This window comes from Rana temporaria, chromosome 5 (assembly GCF_905171775.1).
Source record: "Rana temporaria chromosome 5, aRanTem1.1, whole genome shotgun sequence".
Classification (NCBI taxonomy): domain Eukaryota; kingdom Metazoa; phylum Chordata; class Amphibia; order Anura; family Ranidae; genus Rana; species Rana temporaria.
Window position 1 is genome coordinate 113886477 of NC_053493.1, and position 19918 is coordinate 113906394.

General features: G+C 44.1%; 1 protein-coding gene across 2 annotated transcripts in view; it reads left to right on the forward strand.

Annotated features, from left to right (window-relative positions):
• The first annotated feature begins 2464 nt into the window (after positions 1-2464).
• TOPBP1 (DNA topoisomerase II binding protein 1) overlaps positions 2465-19918 on the forward strand; it is a 61574-nt gene continuing 44120 nt past the window's right edge. The window contains exons 1-12 of one of the 2 annotated variants that reach the window (XM_040353029.1): positions 2465-2606; positions 4134-4227; positions 8275-8364; positions 9917-10051; positions 11505-11648; positions 11758-11939; positions 12027-12220; positions 14127-14306; positions 14631-14800; positions 15554-15717; positions 18854-19107; positions 19212-19531. In XM_040353029.1, the coding sequence (XP_040208963.1) occupies positions 8281-8364; positions 9917-10051; positions 11505-11648; positions 11758-11939; positions 12027-12220; positions 14127-14306; positions 14631-14800; positions 15554-15717; positions 18854-19107; positions 19212-19531 (1827 nt within the window). In that variant the 5' untranslated portion in view covers positions 2465-2606; positions 4134-4227; positions 8275-8280. The remainder of the gene's footprint in view (positions 2607-4133; positions 4228-8274; positions 8365-9916; positions 10052-11504; positions 11649-11757; positions 11940-12026; positions 12221-14126; positions 14307-14630; positions 14801-15553; positions 15718-18853; positions 19108-19211; positions 19532-19918) is intronic. The other variant, XM_040353028.1, reaches the window with a different exon arrangement.

A 19918-nucleotide genomic window follows, 5' to 3' on the forward strand; every position in this document is an offset into this window, starting at 1 on the left:
GAGCAACCTTATGCTAAAGGCGCCGTACGGAAACTCCGTACCTTGCGTACGCAGGGCCCGCGCAACTTTTGTGAATCGGTGGTAGTATGCAATTTGCATACTACACGCCGATCACAAAGGCCGCGCCCCCTAGCGGCCAACGCAAGAATGCAGCCTGGGATGTGAAGGCATAAGAAGGCTTATGTTTGTCACATCCTAGGCTGCATTCGGTGTAACGAGGTTCCTGAATCAGGAGCACTCGTTACACCGGAGCAAGTAAGCACTTGCGCCGCGCAACTATGGTTGCGCGGGCGCAAGTGCTTCTTGAATCTGGGCCATTGTCTTTGAAATTGCCCCTGCCCCCTATTAACCACTTACTGACCCACTGTATATGTACGTCCTGTTTTTAAAGATGGATATCTCGGTAACGGCAGCAGCTGCTGCCACAACCGAGGTATCGATCTTTTCAGTGGGCGGCCGTGTAAACGATAACGGCGGTCTCCGTGGCGGATTCGCCGCGAGATCGCCGTTATCGGTGGCGGGAGAGGGGGCTCCCGCCGCTTACCGGAGCCGTCGGTAGCGGTGGAGGAGATCGGGTGCTGCTGCCTGCTGTGTGAGGACTCGAGTGAGGGCAAGATGGCCCCCACCCGTGCTCATAGCTTTGCTGGGCGGAAGTGACGTCAAAACGTCAGTCCCGCCCAGCATCTTAAAGAGACAATTTTTTTGTTGTCATTTTTTTAAATGACAAATTTGTTTTCTTTTTTATTGCATTTAAGTCTAAATATGAGATCTGAGGTCTTTTTGACCCCAGATCTCATATTTAAGAGGACCTGTCATGCTTTTTTCTATTACAAGGGATGTTTGCATTCCTTGTAATAGGAATAAAAGTGATACATTTTTTTATTTTTTATTTCAGTGTAAAAAATTATAAAATCAATAATAAGAAATAAGAAAACAAAAAAAAAATTATTTTAAAGCGCCCCGTCCCGACGAGCTCGCACGCAGAAGCGAACGCATACGCGAGTAGCGCCCGCATATGAAACGGTGTTCAAACCACACAAGTGAGGTATCGCCGCGATCGTTAGAGCGAGAGCAATAATTATAGCCCTAGAGCTACTCTGTAGCTCAAAAAATGCAACCTATAGAATTTTTTAAACGTCGCCTATCGAGATTTTTATGGGTAAAAGTTTGACGCCATGCCACGAGCGGGCGCAATTTTTAAGCGTGACATGTTGGGTATCATTTTACTCGGCGTAACATTATCTTTCACAATATATAAAAAAATTGGGCCAAATTTATTGTTGTCTTATTTTTTAATTAAAAAAAGTGCATTTTTTACAAAAAAAGTGCGCTTGTAAGACCGCTGCGCAAATACGGTGTGACAAAAAGTATTGCAATGACCGCCATTTTATTCTCTAGGGTGTTAGAAAAAAAAATATATATAATTTTTGGGGGTTTTAAGTAATTTTCTAGCAAAAAAAAATGTTTTAGTCTTGTAAACGCCAAATCTGAAAAACACCTTCTGTCCTTAAAGCGGTGGTTCCCCCTTAAAAACAACTTTTTTTATTCCACTGCCCCCCCACATTACAATCGAATTAAGGCTCTTATTATTTTTTTGCTGCTGTACATACCTTGATACAGCATCTTCACCCGTGCATCCGGGTTGCGAGTCCCGCGGGAGTTGGCGTTCCTCACATGCTGCTGATTGACGTTTTGCCCAAAAACGAGCTCTCCCCTGTCGCGTAAGCCGCGTCACGGTTGGCGAAAGGAGCCGAACGGCGAGTCGGCGCTATACTGCGCATCGCCGTTCGGCTCCTTTCGCCAATCGTGACGCGGCTTACGCGACGGGGGGAGAGCTCGTTTTTGGGCAAAACGTCAATCAACAGCATGTGAGGAACGCCCACTCCCGCGGGACTCGCAACCCGGATGCACGGGTGAATATGCTGTATCAAGGTATGTACAGCAGCAAAAAAAAAATAATAGCCTTAATTCGATTGTAATGTGGGGGGGCAGTGGAATAAAAAAAAGTTGTTTTTAAGGGGAAACCACCGCTTTAAGTGGTTAAATCCAATCTGGGGACAAAACCAGGGACAGACTTCAGGGGACTGTCCCCTGAAACTGGGGATGTCTGGTCACCCTAGTACACAGTAGTAACAAAGAGATATCAGAGGTATGCAGGGGGCACAGTGGGGTGTTGTTACATTTTAACGTGAGGGGGGGGGGCAGATATTGGAGCCAAATTCTCTAGGTACGCGCCCCTGTTGCAACCTCCTTCTTTCCCTCATGGAAGGCTTCCTTCAGGGTACACTTAACACTCCATCTCGCCGCTACTTCTTACCAGCGTGCGCTCTCTAGCCATCCACGCAGGCGCACTGGCTGCAATTTATCCTCCTCTCAGCAGCGCGGGACTGCCCATTCAGCTCTGCCGCATCCGCCAATGGCAGTGTCTGTCTGATGAATAGAAGACGAATTGTAACCCGCGCTGCTATTGGCGAGTTGCTCGGGCTTGGCGGGTCTGAAGGAAGCCGGGAAGTGCTGTGGACATAGAGTTGCAGCTTGTCTCGTTGTTGAGTACAGTGACGCCATAGTACAGGGCGCTCTGCTGTGTCTTATGGTGCACCGACAAGGTATGGGCAGACTATTTCTACAACACGGCACTTCTAGTGCCCGCCATGGGTCACCTATAGGAGGGGGCATTATTTGAAATGCTTATTGGCTGTTAGTTGTCCTGGGATGACCTCCAGGTATGATTTGTATGAAACAGGTACATTGGTCCAGCTTGGCACTATGGAATTCTGCATTTCTCATACCCAGGGAAGGGGGCGCTGCTATGGAAGCTGACAATTGCTGTATTATTGGACACTACTACAGTCCTAGCCGCCATCTTTCAGGTCCTGTGCCAAACCGCTTCCCCATTGCACCCCGGACCACAGGGGGCGCTCACTCCATTCGCAGGATGCCTTGCATTTTATTTTTTTCTTTGAATACAAGCCATTCTTTGATTGGATGAGATGGAGCCGGTGATGTAACTGCCTCACTTCTCCACCTCATTCACTCAGAGAATGCCTTGTAATTGTAAAACAATGACAAGGCGGGCATTCTGTGAATGGTGGCCGTATGGAGTGAGCGACCCCCGTGGGAAAGCCGCTCTGCATAGGACCTAGAAGACATTGAGCCCTGGTTCACACCACATGCAGTCCAGTGCGTTTTTTGTTCTGCATCAAAAAGGCATGGAAAGTAGGTTATATGGTTTCCAATGGCATAGTTCACACCAGTGTGTTCCTGTTCCAGAAAAAAGTAGAACATGCTGAATTTTTCCTGCACTGGACAGTACTGGAACGCTGTAAAACACACTGGAACAAACATGTCCTTAAGCTTAACCACTTCCATGCCAGGCACTTGCGCACCTTTCCGCCCAAGGGAATTTTCAGCTTTCAGCACTGTCGCACTTTGAATGGCAATTGCGCGGTCATGCTACACTGTACCCAAACAAAATTGGCGTCCTTTTTTCCCCACAAATAGAGCTTTCTTTTGGTGGTATTTGATCACCTCTGCGTTTTTTTTTTTTTTTTTTTTTTTTTTTTTTTTTTTTTTTTTTTGCGCAACAACTAAAAAAAGACTGAAAATTTTGAAAAAAAATTACGTTTTAATTTTTTTCTGTTAATTTTTTTGTAAATAAGTTTTTCTCTTTCAATTACGGGCACTGATGGGCACCGATGAGATGGCACTGATGGACATCGATGAGGTAGTACTAACGGGCACACATAGGCGGCACAGATGGGCACACATAGGCGGCACAGATGGGCACACATAGGCGGCACAGATGGGCACACATAGGCGGCACAGATGGGCACACATAGGCGGCACAGATGGGCACTCATGGGCGGCACAGATGGGCACTCATGGGCGGCACTTATGGGTGGCACAGATGGGCACTGATAGGTGGGCACTGGGCATGGATGGGCACTGTGGGGTGGCACTGATGGACACTGTGGGGTGGCACTGATGGACACTGGGGTTGCACTGATGGACACTGGGGCAGCACTGATTTTCCCAGGTTGCCAGTCAGTGCCCATTTGTGGGCACTGATTGGCATGTTTTTTTATGTTTTTTAATGCTTTTTTTTTCAGACTTTATTTTTTATTTTTTTGCAGGCTTCCCGCTGATGTCAACTGGGGAGGAGGGCGAGAGAGAGAGAGAGAGAGTGAGCCGACAATCAGCTGAGCGCCGGGAGCCGTGTTTATACAGGTACAGATCGGCAGATTTTTTTTTACATTACAGGGACACATCTTATAATGGTACAGAGGGATAAGACCATTTATTAGAAGATAGAGGGGGAGGGGCAGGTGCTGGTAGCAGGCTGCGGATGACAGAATCGCGCAAACTGACCACGGTGTCATGATTTTCGTGGTCAGTTTGCAGAGGGGAGGGTATAGCCAGACAGGATCAGCGAGGAAAAAATGCACTGGAACGCGTCAAACACATGCAGAAAAGTATCTGCACTGCGCTTTCTATGGTGTGGACTGGCCCGAGTGTGACTTTGAAATTGCGTTACTTCACGCAGCATAATTTCAAAGCCATGGGTTGGTGCGATTTCAGCTACAACTTGCCTGACACCTGTGCGACTTCATGTACAGATATCTATGTAAGTTGCACCGAAAACTGCAAAAAAAAGTACAGGAACCCCTTCTTCAAATCAGTGCGGCACCGCAAAGTGGGAGTTTCATTGCCGATAATAGGCTGCGATTTGTGACTGTCAAATCGCATGACTAGGCACACTGGTTCTGGGGGGGGGATGACGTAGTGCGAAATGCAATGGTGGTTCTCCATGTACACAACAGTCCCCCTAATGGCCCGTACACACGATCAGAAAATCGTATGAGAAATACCGCTTTCGAAACGATGGTACAATAATCTGATCGTTCGTACACCGCTTTCAAGAGCCGATCACAATTATTCATGGGGAAATTATCCGCGGGGATAATTGTTCTTGTACGATACTAGATCATACAATAAAACAGGGCTTGACAAATTTTCTTGGAATCTAGGAGCCAGCTAAAATAGTTAGGAGCCAGTCTTTCGGCTGCTGATTCTCCAGCATGCTCGCCTGACAGAAGCCAGACGGACAGCTGGCTTCTTTCGGACCTGCGGACAGTTTTTCTCAATCGTCTAATGTTGCCTGACATTCGGCCCGTGTGTACTTGGCTTGATGTGATGGGCATCAGCTCACTAGGGAGGGACAGTGCAGCAAGGTGGGGGCGATAGGAGATCCAGTAACTTATGCCACCATAGGTCCCTTTTTTGCACGGGCGCTTCCGCTAAGCAGAATCCGCTTGCTCAGCGGGGGGATCTTTCAGATAATCCCTGCTGAGCAGGTGGATGAACGGTTCTTTCTGTGCAAACCATCCAGCCTGTGCAATCCATGGTGTGCCAACCATCCAGCCTGTGCAATCCATGGTGTGCCAACCATCCAGCCTGTGCTATACAATTACATGGTGTGCCCACTGTGATATGCATGGTGTGCCTCCTGTGCCAACCATCCACCCTGTGATATCCATGGTGTGCCCCCATCCAGCCTGTGTGTATGTTATACAGCTTGTTGCTATCCCCTCCTTGCAACCAGCCTGTGTGTCCGCTGTGAGCCCTCGCCATGTCCCAAAGCTGCTGTCATCTAGATGGAACTCGTTTCTGCCTCTGTGTAGCAGATCGATCGGCGTGTGAGGGGTTAATCCGAGTTGGCTGTATTCGTTGTGAGCAGCTCTGCGCTCGGTTTCTTTGGTCTGAAACCTGGCGCATGCGCAGTAGTGGCAAGGGGTATCGTCTTTCACAGGATATCGATCTTCATGCTACAACGAGAAACTCAGTGCCCTTAGTGACTGTTTGTCATGGCCACCACAAGAGGGTGCCAGTTCCCCAGCCTAAACATCTCGCTCCAAAAGGCCGCAAAGCCGCAGACTCAATTTCCGGCCGATATGGCATCCTAGTCTGCGCACCCACGTGGTGGGGGGCGTACAGAGACAAGACACCTCCGGCAGTACAGCCCAGGAGCCAGGTCGCATTTCCAGAAGTAAAGACTGGCACTAGTGACCTCTGTGATTGTCATGACTGGTTCTTGTGAACACTTTCCTGGGCTGCCTTACTTTTGCAAATGCTGTTACATACATTTTTTTTTTAGAGGTAGACCGGTATGGGTTTTTCTCTGAAATTGGGGTGGCCGATAACTGATATATGATGCCGATTTTTGTGGTCGATATCTGGCCGATATTTAGAAATTGGGGCGGCCGATATATGATGCCGATTTTCGTGGTCAATATTTTAGACCAATTTAAAAAACAAAACAAACAAACAACCTCACCCACTCCACTCCTTCCTGCTTACGCCTGTCACTCTAGCACACACTTGATGTCCTCAGTACAGGTGGCACTGGTTTGGAACTTACAGATGGCACTAGCAGGTGGCACTGGTTTGGACCTGACAGATGGCACTGGTTTGCAACTGACAGATGGCACTGATTGGCACAGGTTTGGAACAAACAGATGGCAATATTGGCACTGGCAGGTGGTACTGACAAATGGCACTGGATTGGAGCTGACAGATGACACTAGTTTGGAACAGATGGCACTGGCAATTGGAACTGATTGGCGGGTGTCACTGGCTGGCACTGACATGCCACTGGCTGGCACTGATTGGCGGGTGTCACTGGCTGGCACTGACATGCCACTGGCTGGCACTGATTGGCGGTGGCACTGACGGATGGCACTGATTGGCACTGTCAGGTTTCACACTTAGCTGAGTGTAACTGTGTGAAACTAACAGAGGAGAGAGAGAGAGAGAAAGAGAGAGAGAGGAACTGTCAGCTCGATGTCGGGGGTGGGCGGGACCCAGCAGCTAAATTACACCAGCCAATGGTTGGGCTGCTTTAGAAAAGGGGCAGGGCCACATACACGTAGCGGCCCGCCCAGATACCATTGGCTGGTGTAATATACCCCCAACTTCTCTCTCTCGTCTCTGTCACTTGTCAGTTTCACACTCAGCGCACCGCTTAATGCCGCTGAGTGTGGAGAAGGGATGAGGAAAGGCGGTCAGTGTAAAATATCGGCCTAATTTTGATAAAATCATCCGATGCCGATTTATCAAAAATGGACAAATATCGGCCGGCCGATATATCGGTTTACCTAAAATTTTTTGCCATATTTGTTATTTGACAGCAAAGGGCAGCTCATTCATTGACCTCCGTGCATGTGAAAAACATGGTAAAGTAGCCCCTCCCCCTTTTTTTTAAAATTTATTTTTTGTTGTGAGCTCTGTGCATTTTTGCAATGTGCACTACCATCGAATTAATGACACCACAAGTGTGATGCGAGTTTCAGTGTATTTTCGCATGCGTTCCCGGAAACCGAACATGTGAATGGGGTCTGTATGTTAGGTGCCTGCCAGGAGGCACTGGCAGGCATTGATTGGCACCTCTAATACAGGGCTCGACAATATCCGGGCGCCCGGTCGCAATTGCGACAAGAAATCGTGACCTGGCGCCCGGACATGTCACGCTTCAAAATTGCGTCCACTTGTGGAATGGCGACAAACTTTTACCCTTTAAAACCTCCATAGGCGACGTTTAAATAATTCTACAGGTTGCATGTTTTGAGTTACAGAGGTGGTCTAGGGCTAGAATTATTGCTCTCGCTCTACCAATCATGGCGATACCTCACATGTGTGGTTTGAATATCGTTTACATATGCAGGCGCTACTCACGTATGCGTTCGCTTCTGCCTGTGAGCTTGGCGGGACGGGGCGCGTTTTTTGGCTCCTAACTTTTTTAGCTGGCTCCTAGATTCCAAGCAAATTTGTCAAACCCTGATGTACAGTAAATATCTCTTAAACGGTGCATGTTTAGAAGATATTTACACTACCTATAGATAAGACAAAATAAGGCTTACCCATAGGTAAAACTTAAAGATGGAAGTTACCTTCCTCTTCAACCTCTTGGACCCCGCAGTGGCAAGGTGCTTGCAGAGCAGCCCCATATACTTAAATGGGTCCCGATAGGCAGGTGGTACAAAGGGTATAACTCCTGCCGGGCCATAAAGTGCTATGACATGTGTGCAGCCCCAGCTGCCTCTGTAGCTGAAGAGTGTAATGGTAAAACCATGGCTTAGCTACAGGGTTTTATTCACATTTGTTTACCAATACCAGCTTCCATGCACTTGTGTATTGTCTGTTTGAGCAGGTGTGAAGAATTTTGACTGTTTTTGCCTGGTACCCCATCAGTTAACTTCTTTTTCATTTGTTTATTAGTTTATTATGGCGAAAGGTGAAAATGAGCCCTTTTATGTGAAGTTTGTAAATTCGCCTGACAATACGAAGTTCTTCAATGAAGCACATGAGGTAAGAAGTACAGAAACATTTGAAATCTAGGATAGATATGTGAATATACAAATATACATGGCTTAGAGACCCTGTCATCTAACAAAACAAGTTGAATGTATGAAGTTCAAGCACCTAGTGCCTGCAATTCCTGCAATGGTCAATCATTTTTTACCTTTGTGACCAAATCCTCAGCCACTCTGATAGTTAGATGGATAGATAGAACTCTTATAGAGTTCCATATTGTTGAAGCTTGGCGCTATCTCCCACCCATCAATAGGAATGCAAAGGCAACAAAATGGGGCTTGTATGCTCCAGCACTATGTGGAAGTACCCACATTGTGTCAGTCAGAACCAGAACAGTCATGAACTTCGACAGGAAACCGCTCCCACTTCCAGCTCAGTTCACAGCGACTGAGCTAGAAGTTCAGTCCCCCCCTCCTTTCCCCACAGCCGACCCATTCAGAAAGCACAGCGCACTTTGCACATGGCAAGTAGGGAAGCCAGCCGTTAAGCCGCAAGGATTCACGGCTGATTTCCCTTGGTCAAGATGGCGGCGCCAGCACATGATATCACATTTAGAAATCGGCTAGGGTGATCATACCGCTGGATTCCTGGACAGATAAGTGCCCTAAGGATTCGTGCTCCTTCAGAAAAAATTAAGACCCCTTTCACACTGGCGTGGCAGGCGCGGTGGCGGTATAGCGCCGCTAAAAATATCGGCGCTATACCGTCAGATTTGCCATGGGATTCGGCCGCTAGCGGTGCGGTATTAACCCCCGCTAGCGGCCGATATAGGGTTAATACTGCCCGCAATGCGCCTCTGCAGAGGCGCATTGCGGGCTGTATTGCCGCGGTGTCCTATTGTTTTAAATGGGAAGGAGCAGTATACACGCCGCTCTTCTCACCTCTCCAAAGATTCTGCTGACAGGAGATTTTTTTCTCTCCCGCCAGCGCATCGCCTCAGTGTGAAAGCCCTTGGGCTTTCACATTGAGTAGGCAGTGAAGGAGTTTTTCAGGCGGTATAGCAGCGCTATTTTTAGCGCTGTACCGCCTGAAAAACTCCTCAGTGTGAAAGGGGTCTAAGTCAGCAGCTACAAATGTAGCTGCTGACTTTTTTTTTTTTTTTTTGAAGGAGCCTGAAGCTTCTCTTTAACATGGAATTCTATAACTTGAAAGTTGGCTTACATTTTTACCCAACGAACACATTGGGGTAGCTTTACTACAACTATTGCAGTCAGAATCTGGTGCAACAGTGCATGGTAGCCAATCGGCTTCTAATCTCAGCTTGGTCAATTGCTAACAGCTTGGTCTCAGCTTGGTCTTGATCTCAGCTTGGTCAATTAATCTATGGAAGCTGATTGGTTTCTATGCAGAAGTGCACCTGATTTTTGGACTCTCCAGCTTTAGTAAATAAACCTCAGAGTGTGCAATGCATTTGTTGCCTACAGATATACAAGAATTTTTACCTACGCAATCCAATCCTGCTTTTCTCTTTTTCTGATGTAGATATGTTTAGTAAACTGTTTATGTATATGCACATGTTTTTATTTACAGTGTTTTTATTTTGCAGGAAATCAAGGCATTTCAGTCAGATGAATATCTACTGATAATTGAAGAAAATGAGGCCCTCACTTTAAAAGAAAAAGACAAATCTCTTTATGTATGTGATCCTTTTAGTGGTGCTGCCTTTAACCATCTAAAAAAGGTTTGTATTATTGGCATATTGTAGAAGTCTGCGATTTATAATGTGAATATTGTATTTAATTTGTCAGGTTTATGTATAATTTTTGTTTATGTGAGTTCTCCGAAAAAAGTGTCAATTGACATTAGGAAATGTTAAGATGTAGGTACAGGTCGTAAAAAAAAAAAAAAAAAAAAAAAAAAAAAAAAGCAATAAAGCCTTCCACAACGAAGTCAGTAATAAACTTCAACAGTTAACAATGTTAATACATTTACTATGTACAGTATAAGCAGTATTAAGGAAGTTGGTATGAGAGTGGAGACGAACGCCTTGTTGAGCATTATGCAAAACTTTTAAGGTCTGTAATCTATATTGTGTATTGTGTAATTGCATATCTCTTACAGGAAAATAGGTGATTTATTTTTACGAAAGGCAAATCCACTTTGCACTACACGTGCACTTGGAAGTACAGTCGCTGTAAATCTGAGGGGGTAGATCTGAAATGAGGGGAAGCTCTGCTGATTTTATCATCCAATCATGTGCAAGCTAAAATTCAGTTATTTATTTTCCTGGCATGTCCCCCCTTAAAGCGGGAGTTCACCCATACATTTTTTTTTACCCTTAGATGGATGCTCATTTTGTCAAGGGGAATCGGCTAGTTGTTTTAAAATCGAAGCTGTACTTACCGTTGTAGAGAGCGATCTTCTCCGCCGCTTCCGGGTATGGGTCTTCGGGACTGGGCGTTCCTTCTTGATTGACAGTCTTCCGACAGGCTTCCGACGGTCGCATCCATCGCGTCACGAGTACCCGAAAGAAGCCGAGCGTCGGTGCGGCTCTATACTGCGCCCGAGCACCGAAGTTCGGCTACTTTCGGAAAATCGTGACGCGATGGATGCGACCGTCGGAAGCCTGTCGGAAGACTGTCAATCAAAATAGGAACGCCCAGTCCCGCAGCCCGGAAGCGGCAGAGAAGATCGCTCTCTACAACGGTAAGTACAGCTTCGATTTTAAAACAACTAGCCGATTCCCCTAGACAAAATGAGCATCAATCTAAGGGTAAAAAATCTTATTTCCGGGTGAACCTCCACTTTAAGTCTACACGAACTGCACTTCCAAATGCACTTGTAGTGCAAAGTGTATTTGCCTTTTGTAAATAACCCCCACTATATCAGGTTATTAATGATAATTGGTAGAACTAAACTTGTTGATGATGATCAATCCTTAAAGGGGAAGTTTGGGGTTGTCAAAATAAAAATAAGTATATTTTATATATTCTATTGGAGTGCATCTGTGCCAAAAGTGGCCAATGCCAACCAGGCAGAAAGTCATGGTGAAAACGATAGCGTCATTGTTCACAACAGCCATATTGGACACAACAATTGTAAAGTGGTGTTCTGTTGAGTCTGTAACATGAATAGCTTTTTACAACTGAATGTGCACTTCACTGATTTTGTTTTATAATTCTTTTTGTTTTAAGCTTGGTTGTAGAATAGTTGGACCCCAGGTTGTAATTTTCTGCATGAAGCATCAAAGATGTGTTCCACGAGCAGAGCATCCTGTCTTCAATATGGCTATGGCTGACGTCACAATTTCATGCACAAGCCTTGATAAAGAAACCAGGGTAAGTAAAAAATAAAGTTTTACAACAAACTAGTCTTTTGAGCACAATAATTTCTTGGTAACGATTTCCTCTTGCAAGGGGATACATTTCAATTAAATTTTTTTTCCAGGAAGAGGTTCATTTCTATGTCCAGATAATGGGAGGAAGTGTCTATAGAGATCTTAATGTTTCAGTCAGCCACCTGATTGCTGGTGAAGTGGGCAGCAAGAAATACCTTGTGGCAGCCAGTCTAAAGAAGCCGATTCTTCTCCCTTCATGGGTGAGGGCCCTGTGGGAGAAGTCACAGGAGAGGTATATATTAGCAGGTCATGCTGTATCTCTTCAGATATATTGTTCATTGCACCCTACTCATGTTCATTTGCACCTATTTATTTGAAGGATTATTGGCTACGAAGATGTAGACATGGAGCCATATTTATGTCCGGTTTTCCTTGGTTGCACCATCTGTGTAACTGGCTTAAGCAGCCTGGATAGGAAAGAAGTCCAGAGGCTGACTGCTATACATGGAGGACAGTATACAGGTCAGCTGAAGATGAATGAGTCCACACATCTTATTGTGCAAGAGGCAAAAGGTAAGTAAGGGCTCCACTTTTTAGTACGTGTAACTGGCTTAAGCATATTTACATACAGCGGAACCTCGGATTGCGGTTAACAAGCGTTTCGCAATACAAGCAATTATTTTAAAAAATCCTGACTCGGTTTGTGAGTGTTGTCTCGAGAAACGAGCAGGATTCAAGCCTCTGCGGTGTGCAGTACTGCATTTGGCCAGAGGTGCATGGGCGCCGGAGCTGTTTGGAAATACTCGGAAACGCTCACAAGTACTCCGTTCCCGAGCCTTTTCGAGGGTTTCCAAATGCAGCCAAACGGTCTCTGAGTATTACCGTGTCTCTGCGGTGCCCCCCCACCTCTGGCCACATGCTGTATTGCATGCCATAGATCTCAATGAAAACCAAAAAAGTTCCTGAACAACCGGAGGGCCATAGTTTGAAGACCCATGCTTTAAGTGGTTAAGCTGGCCACATTTACAGACAGAAGTTCATTCCTTCGATCTAAAAGGACTAAGGGGTTGATTTACTAATGGCAAATCCACTCTGCACTGCAAGCGCACTTGGAAGTGCAGTCGCTGTTGATCTGAGGGGAATCTCTGCTGATTTTATCATCCAATCATGTGCAAGCAAAAATGCTGGTTTTTATTTTGGTTGACCGTCCCCCCTCAGATCTACAGCGACTGCACTTGGAAGTGAACAGTGGATTTTTTTTATTTTTTAATAATTATGAGGTGGCACTGATGTGCTGCACTGGTGGGCACTAATGAGGTGGCATTAATGGGCTGCACTGATGGACACTAATGGGCTGAACTGGTGGACACTAATGAGGTGGCACTGATAGGCTGCACTGGTGGGCTGCATTGGTGGGCACTGATGGACACTGATAAGCTGCACTCCACCTCTCCACCCTAAACAATAACCTCCTCCCCAATCTAGATTTTCTGAGATAATGAAAAAAAAAAAATCGGCCTAAAATATCGCCCCAATTTTGAAATATCGGTATCGGCCAGAGAAAAACCCATATCGGTCGACCTCTACTGAATACAAATGCACTTTTCAAACATTTATTTGTAAAACATTTTGAAACTTTAACCTTTATCATTCCACTTCACAATTATGTGCTACTTTTGTGTTTGGTCTATCCCATAAATTACATTTACGTTTTTGGTTGGAACATGACAAAAGGTGGAACATTTCAGAATTTGAATACTTTTTCAAGGCACTGGATCTGTGCAACCTCTGTAAAACCTTGGGAGTTGTACCCAAACCCCATGCCGTGGGGGCAGCCTGTAATGTTGCTTTGAGGACTGGATCCTGCTTGGGCACTTGGTGCAATACGTTGAGTTAGCTATATAGGTCCAGGACTCTGGCCCATCACAATGCAACCCAGTCCTTAAAGACAACTTTTATGTACAGTCCAGCTTCATGAACTGGTAAGATGGTCACCATGTGCCTCTGATTGTTACTGTAAATACGGGACTATGTTTGAAAACATATAAACTTGGCGCTCAAACTCAAGCACACAGAGCTCGGTCTCAGGTGGATGACCATGTGTTATATCACACCACTGGTCACATACTTTAATGCCATTTACACCTAGAGCCCTCATAAGGTACGCAGGGGCATTCTCCTACTCTTTCTCCACAAGGATTTGTTACAGGACTGTATATACCTGGGTTACTTACTACATACTCTTTACAGACACACTTGCCCTATACTCCACATGTACTCTACAAGGGAACACCTTCGCTATGAACTAATAATTTATATTGTGTTATTTTAGGTTGGGGGTTCTTCTTTGAGTCATTTTATTTTTATATTTGCCACATGGAATGTGATTGCCAAGTGTAAATGGAAACAATAAAATTGTATCTGGTAATGTAGCCTTTTACATGGACATTGTGTAGTAAGGTTTTAATCCTTTCAACAGGTCAAAAATATGAATGTGCAAGAAAATGGAATGTGCATTGTGTTTCTATTCAGTGGTTCTTTGACAGCATTGAAAAACGTTTCTGTCAGGATGAAAGCATGTACAAGACAGAACCTGTACCATCAGAAAAAATATTGCCAGAGACATCTACTCCAACAGGAAATAGTAACAAACCTGATAGTAAGTATACATTAGATAAATATCTGCAGGTGTACTTCAAAACTCAATCAACCCCCCTGTCTTCTTGTACTGATCTTTAAAGGCTAACTGTCTCTTGAACTAAAAAATAATAAAATTCACATATGTTTGGAGGTAAAAAAAAAATATATATATATACAGATGCCTGCAAAGTATTGCACCCCGTTCAGCGGTGCATAGTAACTAGTCAGCTTCTAGGTTTTATAGAAGATGACTGGTTACTATATAGAGCTACATTAGATTCTGTTCCATAGTTGTAACTTCTCTGCACTCTTTTTATATAAACTGTTGATTTATATTTTGCAGACCGTGCACTTTCTGATGTCAGCCACATTTCTAATATAAGTACTAGCTGTGTTAATGAATCTGCCTTCAATTCTGTGATGAGCACCAGGCTGGAACCTCCCAGTGACACTCTAGAGAATTTGGATCTGAGTTCTGTACAGGCCCCTGAAGATCTCCTAGATGGCTGCAGGGTAGGAATATATTTCTTTATTTTGTATGCTGATTGATTCATATGGTTGAGATTATTGCCATGCAGGTCTACTGCACACTCGTCGTATCCGCTTGCTTGTACATCCCTTACAGGTAAGCTGATGCCCTGAGAGCACCATGGTAGTTCATTGAGAACTACAAGCCAACAGCAACTAAAGTTGTCAGGGCTTGTAGTTAATTGAAAAACACAGAGCTGTGTGTCTGAATGACGTGGGTGTGTGTGTGGGCGGAGCCCCGCACGGCCGCACTGGTTTTTCAAATGGTGGCTAGTATAGGGAACTTCTCCTACTGCCACAGGGAGAGGGGGGCACTGGGCGGCAGCTGCAGCACTGGGAACATATTACACCCTAAAATCAGGTGGAACATGTAACATGTTCCCAAGGATGAACTTATCCTTAAAGAACCCTTTTGAAAAGTATATGTATCTGCAGCTGTTGACTGATCTTTTGATTTACTGTCAACCCATTATGCTTCACTACCTGAACAAGTAGCTAGTAAAGTGTTGGGAAACATATGAAAAATGGAAACTCTTTGTAATCCTGAGATTCCGGAGGGCAGATTTTTTTTTTGTTAACTACAGGCTCCCCTTTGTTTCCATCTTATATGGGTGCAGGGATTTTTGAAAGCGGGTCGTGTGTGTGGTGTTTTCTAAAAAAAAAAAAAAAAAAAATGTTTTAAAATCGAGCTTCTGTCTATATACCTATGGGCTTCTAAATTCTGAGATTTGTTGACAGATATATGTGTGTGGTTTTGGAGGAAGAAAACTGGATAAGTTGAGGAAACTCATTAACTGTGGAGGTGGAGTGCGCTTTAATCAACTCACTGGTGATGTAACTCATGTAATCGTTGGTGAAAATGATGAGGATCTAAAGCAATTTTTGAACAAAGCAGACCACAGGTTTGTAAGTCTACCTTATTTGGAGAACTAGAAAATGGACCTAGAATGCTCTTCTAACTTAAGACTGTATTTTTAATAGGAATGTGTGATAAGTTGAGGGGAAAAAACAGGTAAATCTGCATACTATGAACTAGGGTTGTCCCGATACCACTTTTTTGAGACCGAGTACAAGTACCGATACTTTTTTTTCAAGTACTCGCCGATACCGATTACCGATACTTTTTTTTAATGCCATGTGACAGTATTTTTTTATTTTTTTTATTAATTTTTTTTACAGTGGGGTTTATTTTTTTTTTTTTTAGGGGGGGGTGGGATGGATTGTGAGTGTGTGTGGTCCTTCTTTTTTTTTTTAATCAGCCCTGTTGGGGGTCTTTGGAGAGATATCAGGGGTCATAACAGACCTCTGACATCTCCCCTTTGAGACAGAGCAAGGGACTAAGGACACATATTCCCCAGTCCCTTACTCTGCAGCCTCAGCTGAAATGAATGGAGGAAAGCTCCTCTCCATTCATAAACTGAAGCATCGTAAACACAAGTTACGATGCTCAGTTATATGAATGGACCGAGTCAGGGGGGAGAGAGGACAGCACGGAACACGGGGGGGGGGGGGGGGGAAGAGCACAGCATGGGGGGAAAGAGAGGACAGCACGGAACACGGGGGGGAAGAGAGCACAGCATGGGGGGGAAAGAGAGGACAGCACGGAACACGGGGGGAAAGAGCACAGCACGGAACACAGGGGAAAGAGCACAGCACAGGGGGAGAAGACTTTCAACTCCCCTGCCTGCCCAGGTATCGGCTGAGGCATCGGAGCATTTCCCCCCGAGTACAAGTACTCTGAGAAATGCTTTGTATCAGTACCGATATCGATACTAGTATCGGTATCGAGACATCCCTACTATGAACTATGTATACGAATGTTCGTGATTGTAAAAGGTTTTATATTAAAATATTAAACAGGCTTATACTTGCAGTGCTCAGCATAAATGAGTACACCCCTTTTGAAAAGTACGATTTTTGTTTAGCGCATTACATGAAAGTAAGGTTAATAATAGAACTTGGATTAAAAAATCTTCAGTTTTACTCAAATTAGTTGATGCATGTAGTATTTTGTATGACTTCCATGATTTGTAAGGACAGCACCAAGTGAATGAACAAGTTGGAGACACATTGCAACATCTTTTTCCATTCTTCAAGAACGACCTCTTTTAGGACTGTTTCACAGGCCTAAAATGTTTGTTTGCATATTGCTGGTGCATTTTGCGTTTTTTCAATACATGCTTTTCATCCACTAAATCACTTTCACCCTGTTCTTCTTCAGAAATGCAAAAGTGGCCTTTAGATGTGTGTTTTTGCTCATTGTCATGTTGGAAAAGTGCACGACGACTAAGGGCACAGAGTGATGGTAGCATCTTCTCTTTCAATATAGAGCAGTACATCTATGAATTCATGATTCCATCAATCAAATACAGCTCCCTGACACCAGCAGCACTCGTACAGCCCCACAGCAAGACACTGCCACCACCATGTTTCACTGTAGGCACCGTGCATTTTTTTTATTTTTGTGTATGCCTGACCTTTGCAACTCCAGTTTTGAAGCCATCAGTTCCAAAAACATTTATAGTTCAATAGCCCATTTACAGTCAACATTAACCAATGGTGGGTGTCGCCCCCAGTTCATGTACAACATGGTCCACAAAGGAAAGGGGAAATGGTGAGGTGCACTGGGGCTTTGTGACACTCAGTTATTTTGTATTAAATAGTCATACAGAGTAATGAAAATATAAAACAAACCTTTATTGAAAAAGCTGCAGATGCACGCATCACCCCGATACTGTTTATTTGACCCGACGATTGGCTTTCTTATAACAATCGATGCGACTAAGAAGCCGCTTGGCTGTTATTACAAGCAGCGGGAGGGGGCGTCCCCCCTACCTCTCTCCACGACTCACCCATCCCATTGGGAGGCCTGAATGACCGGCCGGCATGTCTGCTGGCTGGCTGGCTGGAGAACCAAATGAAGTCTGAATTGGCTTTGATCGGGTCTCAGATCTAGTAACCCGGAAGCAATGTATGACATTTTTCGAATGCTTTCAAGTGCAAAGTAGGTATTTGGGGTCTTATAGACCCCAGGTCCCTGCATAAAGAGTACCTGTCACTGCCTATTACTGTCACAAGGGATGTTTACATTCCTTGTGACAGCAATAAAGGTGATCAAAACATTTTTTTAAAGAGACTGTGTAAAAAAAAATATATATATATCGCCCCATCCCTCCATGCTAACGCGCAGAAGTGAACGCATACGTAAGTTGCGCCCGCAAATGTAAACCATATCGCCATGATCATTGGATTGAGAGCAATAATTCTAGCACAATACTTTCTCTGTAATTCTGTAAACTGGTAACCTGTAGACATTTTTAAAGCGCCACCTATGGAGATTTCCGAGTGCGCAATTTTAAAGCATGTTAAGTTGGGTATCTATTTACGCTGCGTAACATCATCTTTCACATTAAACAAAGAAATTGGGCCGTCTACTGTTTTTTTTTATAAAAAATATTGGAACAATCACCATTTTATTCTCTAGGGTCTCTGCTAAAATATATATATGTATATGTATGTGTGTGTGTGTGTGTGTGTATATATATGTATGTATATATATATATATATATATATATATATATATATATATATATATATATATTAAATTATTAACGTTTGGGTCAGGGTTGTGCCCAGGTTTTATTCTCTACATGCCACAATTTACTTTGGAAGAATAACACACAGATGTTAGAGGAGCTCTAGTCTCTTAAGTGAAAATTAAGTCAGCAGCTACAAAAACTGTAGCTGCTGGCTTTTTTAATGGCCTGTCCCACAATCCAGCGGTGTGCTCACCCCAGCCGTTTTCTCCCTGTGTCCTCTCTCGCCGGCATATTTACTGTGGACACCCGGCTGTGACAGCGCCAGTGTTAAGCACCGAAATGAAAGGGAATGTATAATATCCTTGTTGCCCATAGGAATCGTAATTATTTTCTGACCTTAGTTGGACAAATTGTCTAGTCTAGTCTAGTTTAGCCTGATTTGTTTCAATTTGAAATGGCATGGTTGGACATTAAATGTTTTTTTTTTTTTTTTTTTCAGGCCTTATGTATTAACCATAAAATGGCTCCTGGACAGTTTTTCAAAGGGTGCCTTGCAGCCTGAAGAGGTATATCCCCACTCTTCTTATAAGCCAGCTGAAATCCAGGACCCTGCTCAACAACAAGTTCTCGTTCCATCTCTTCGGAAGGCAAGCAGTACCAATACAAATGTTCGAAAAGCAACTAACCCCACACGAACTTATCAAGCTGATGAAGACTTGCTATCCCAGTATGCAGAAAATGATTCCACATTTGGTAAGATGTATAGAATTTTATTTTAGAAAAGAAACTGTATGTTTTTTATACTTGCTAGTATTCTAGGAATTCCCTCCCATTTTTATTTATTTTTTCCTTTCTAGTTGAACCAGAGAATCCTGAGCTTACCAAGCAAAGCAACTTCTCCCAAATGACTCTGCAGGATGACATACCCTCTTTTCCCAGCCAAAGTGGCCTGGGGGAAACTTCCACTATCATTGAGGGTGGATTGTTTAGCAGAAAATCCTTCCTGGTGTTGGGCTTTGTTGAAGAAGATGAGGCTTGTGTCATAGAGATCATTAAAACAAATGCTGGTAAAGTGCTCTCCACCCATAAGAGAGTCATTGCTGATTATGCCGTGGTGCCTTTACTGGGCTGTGAGGTGGAGGCTACTGTCGGAGAAGTTGTCACAAATGCTTGGCTGGTAAGTGATTATGCTACTCTAATGCTCCCATGATTATTTTTTTAGGAAGGACATCACAAACATTTTTATTTATTTTTTGCCCCAAAACCCTCACTCTAGGAGTCATCAGTGCCATACAAAGTATTTTTTAATTCATCCAGCCAGACTGTTGACAAAAATTTATGCTTGAGTCTTGGTATATTTGACATTGCACAAATCCATTTTTTTTCTTTTGTGTTTTAAAATCAAGATGCACTCAAAAAGGCATTATACATAGATCACCCAGAGGGGAATGTGTATTTTTTTTCCCCCTCCAACAAAAGCGGACTTACTCGTAAAGTTATTTGATATACTAAGAATTTAGTTAATTTTTGCTGCTGACATCCGGTTGTTATTAATCAGTATCCC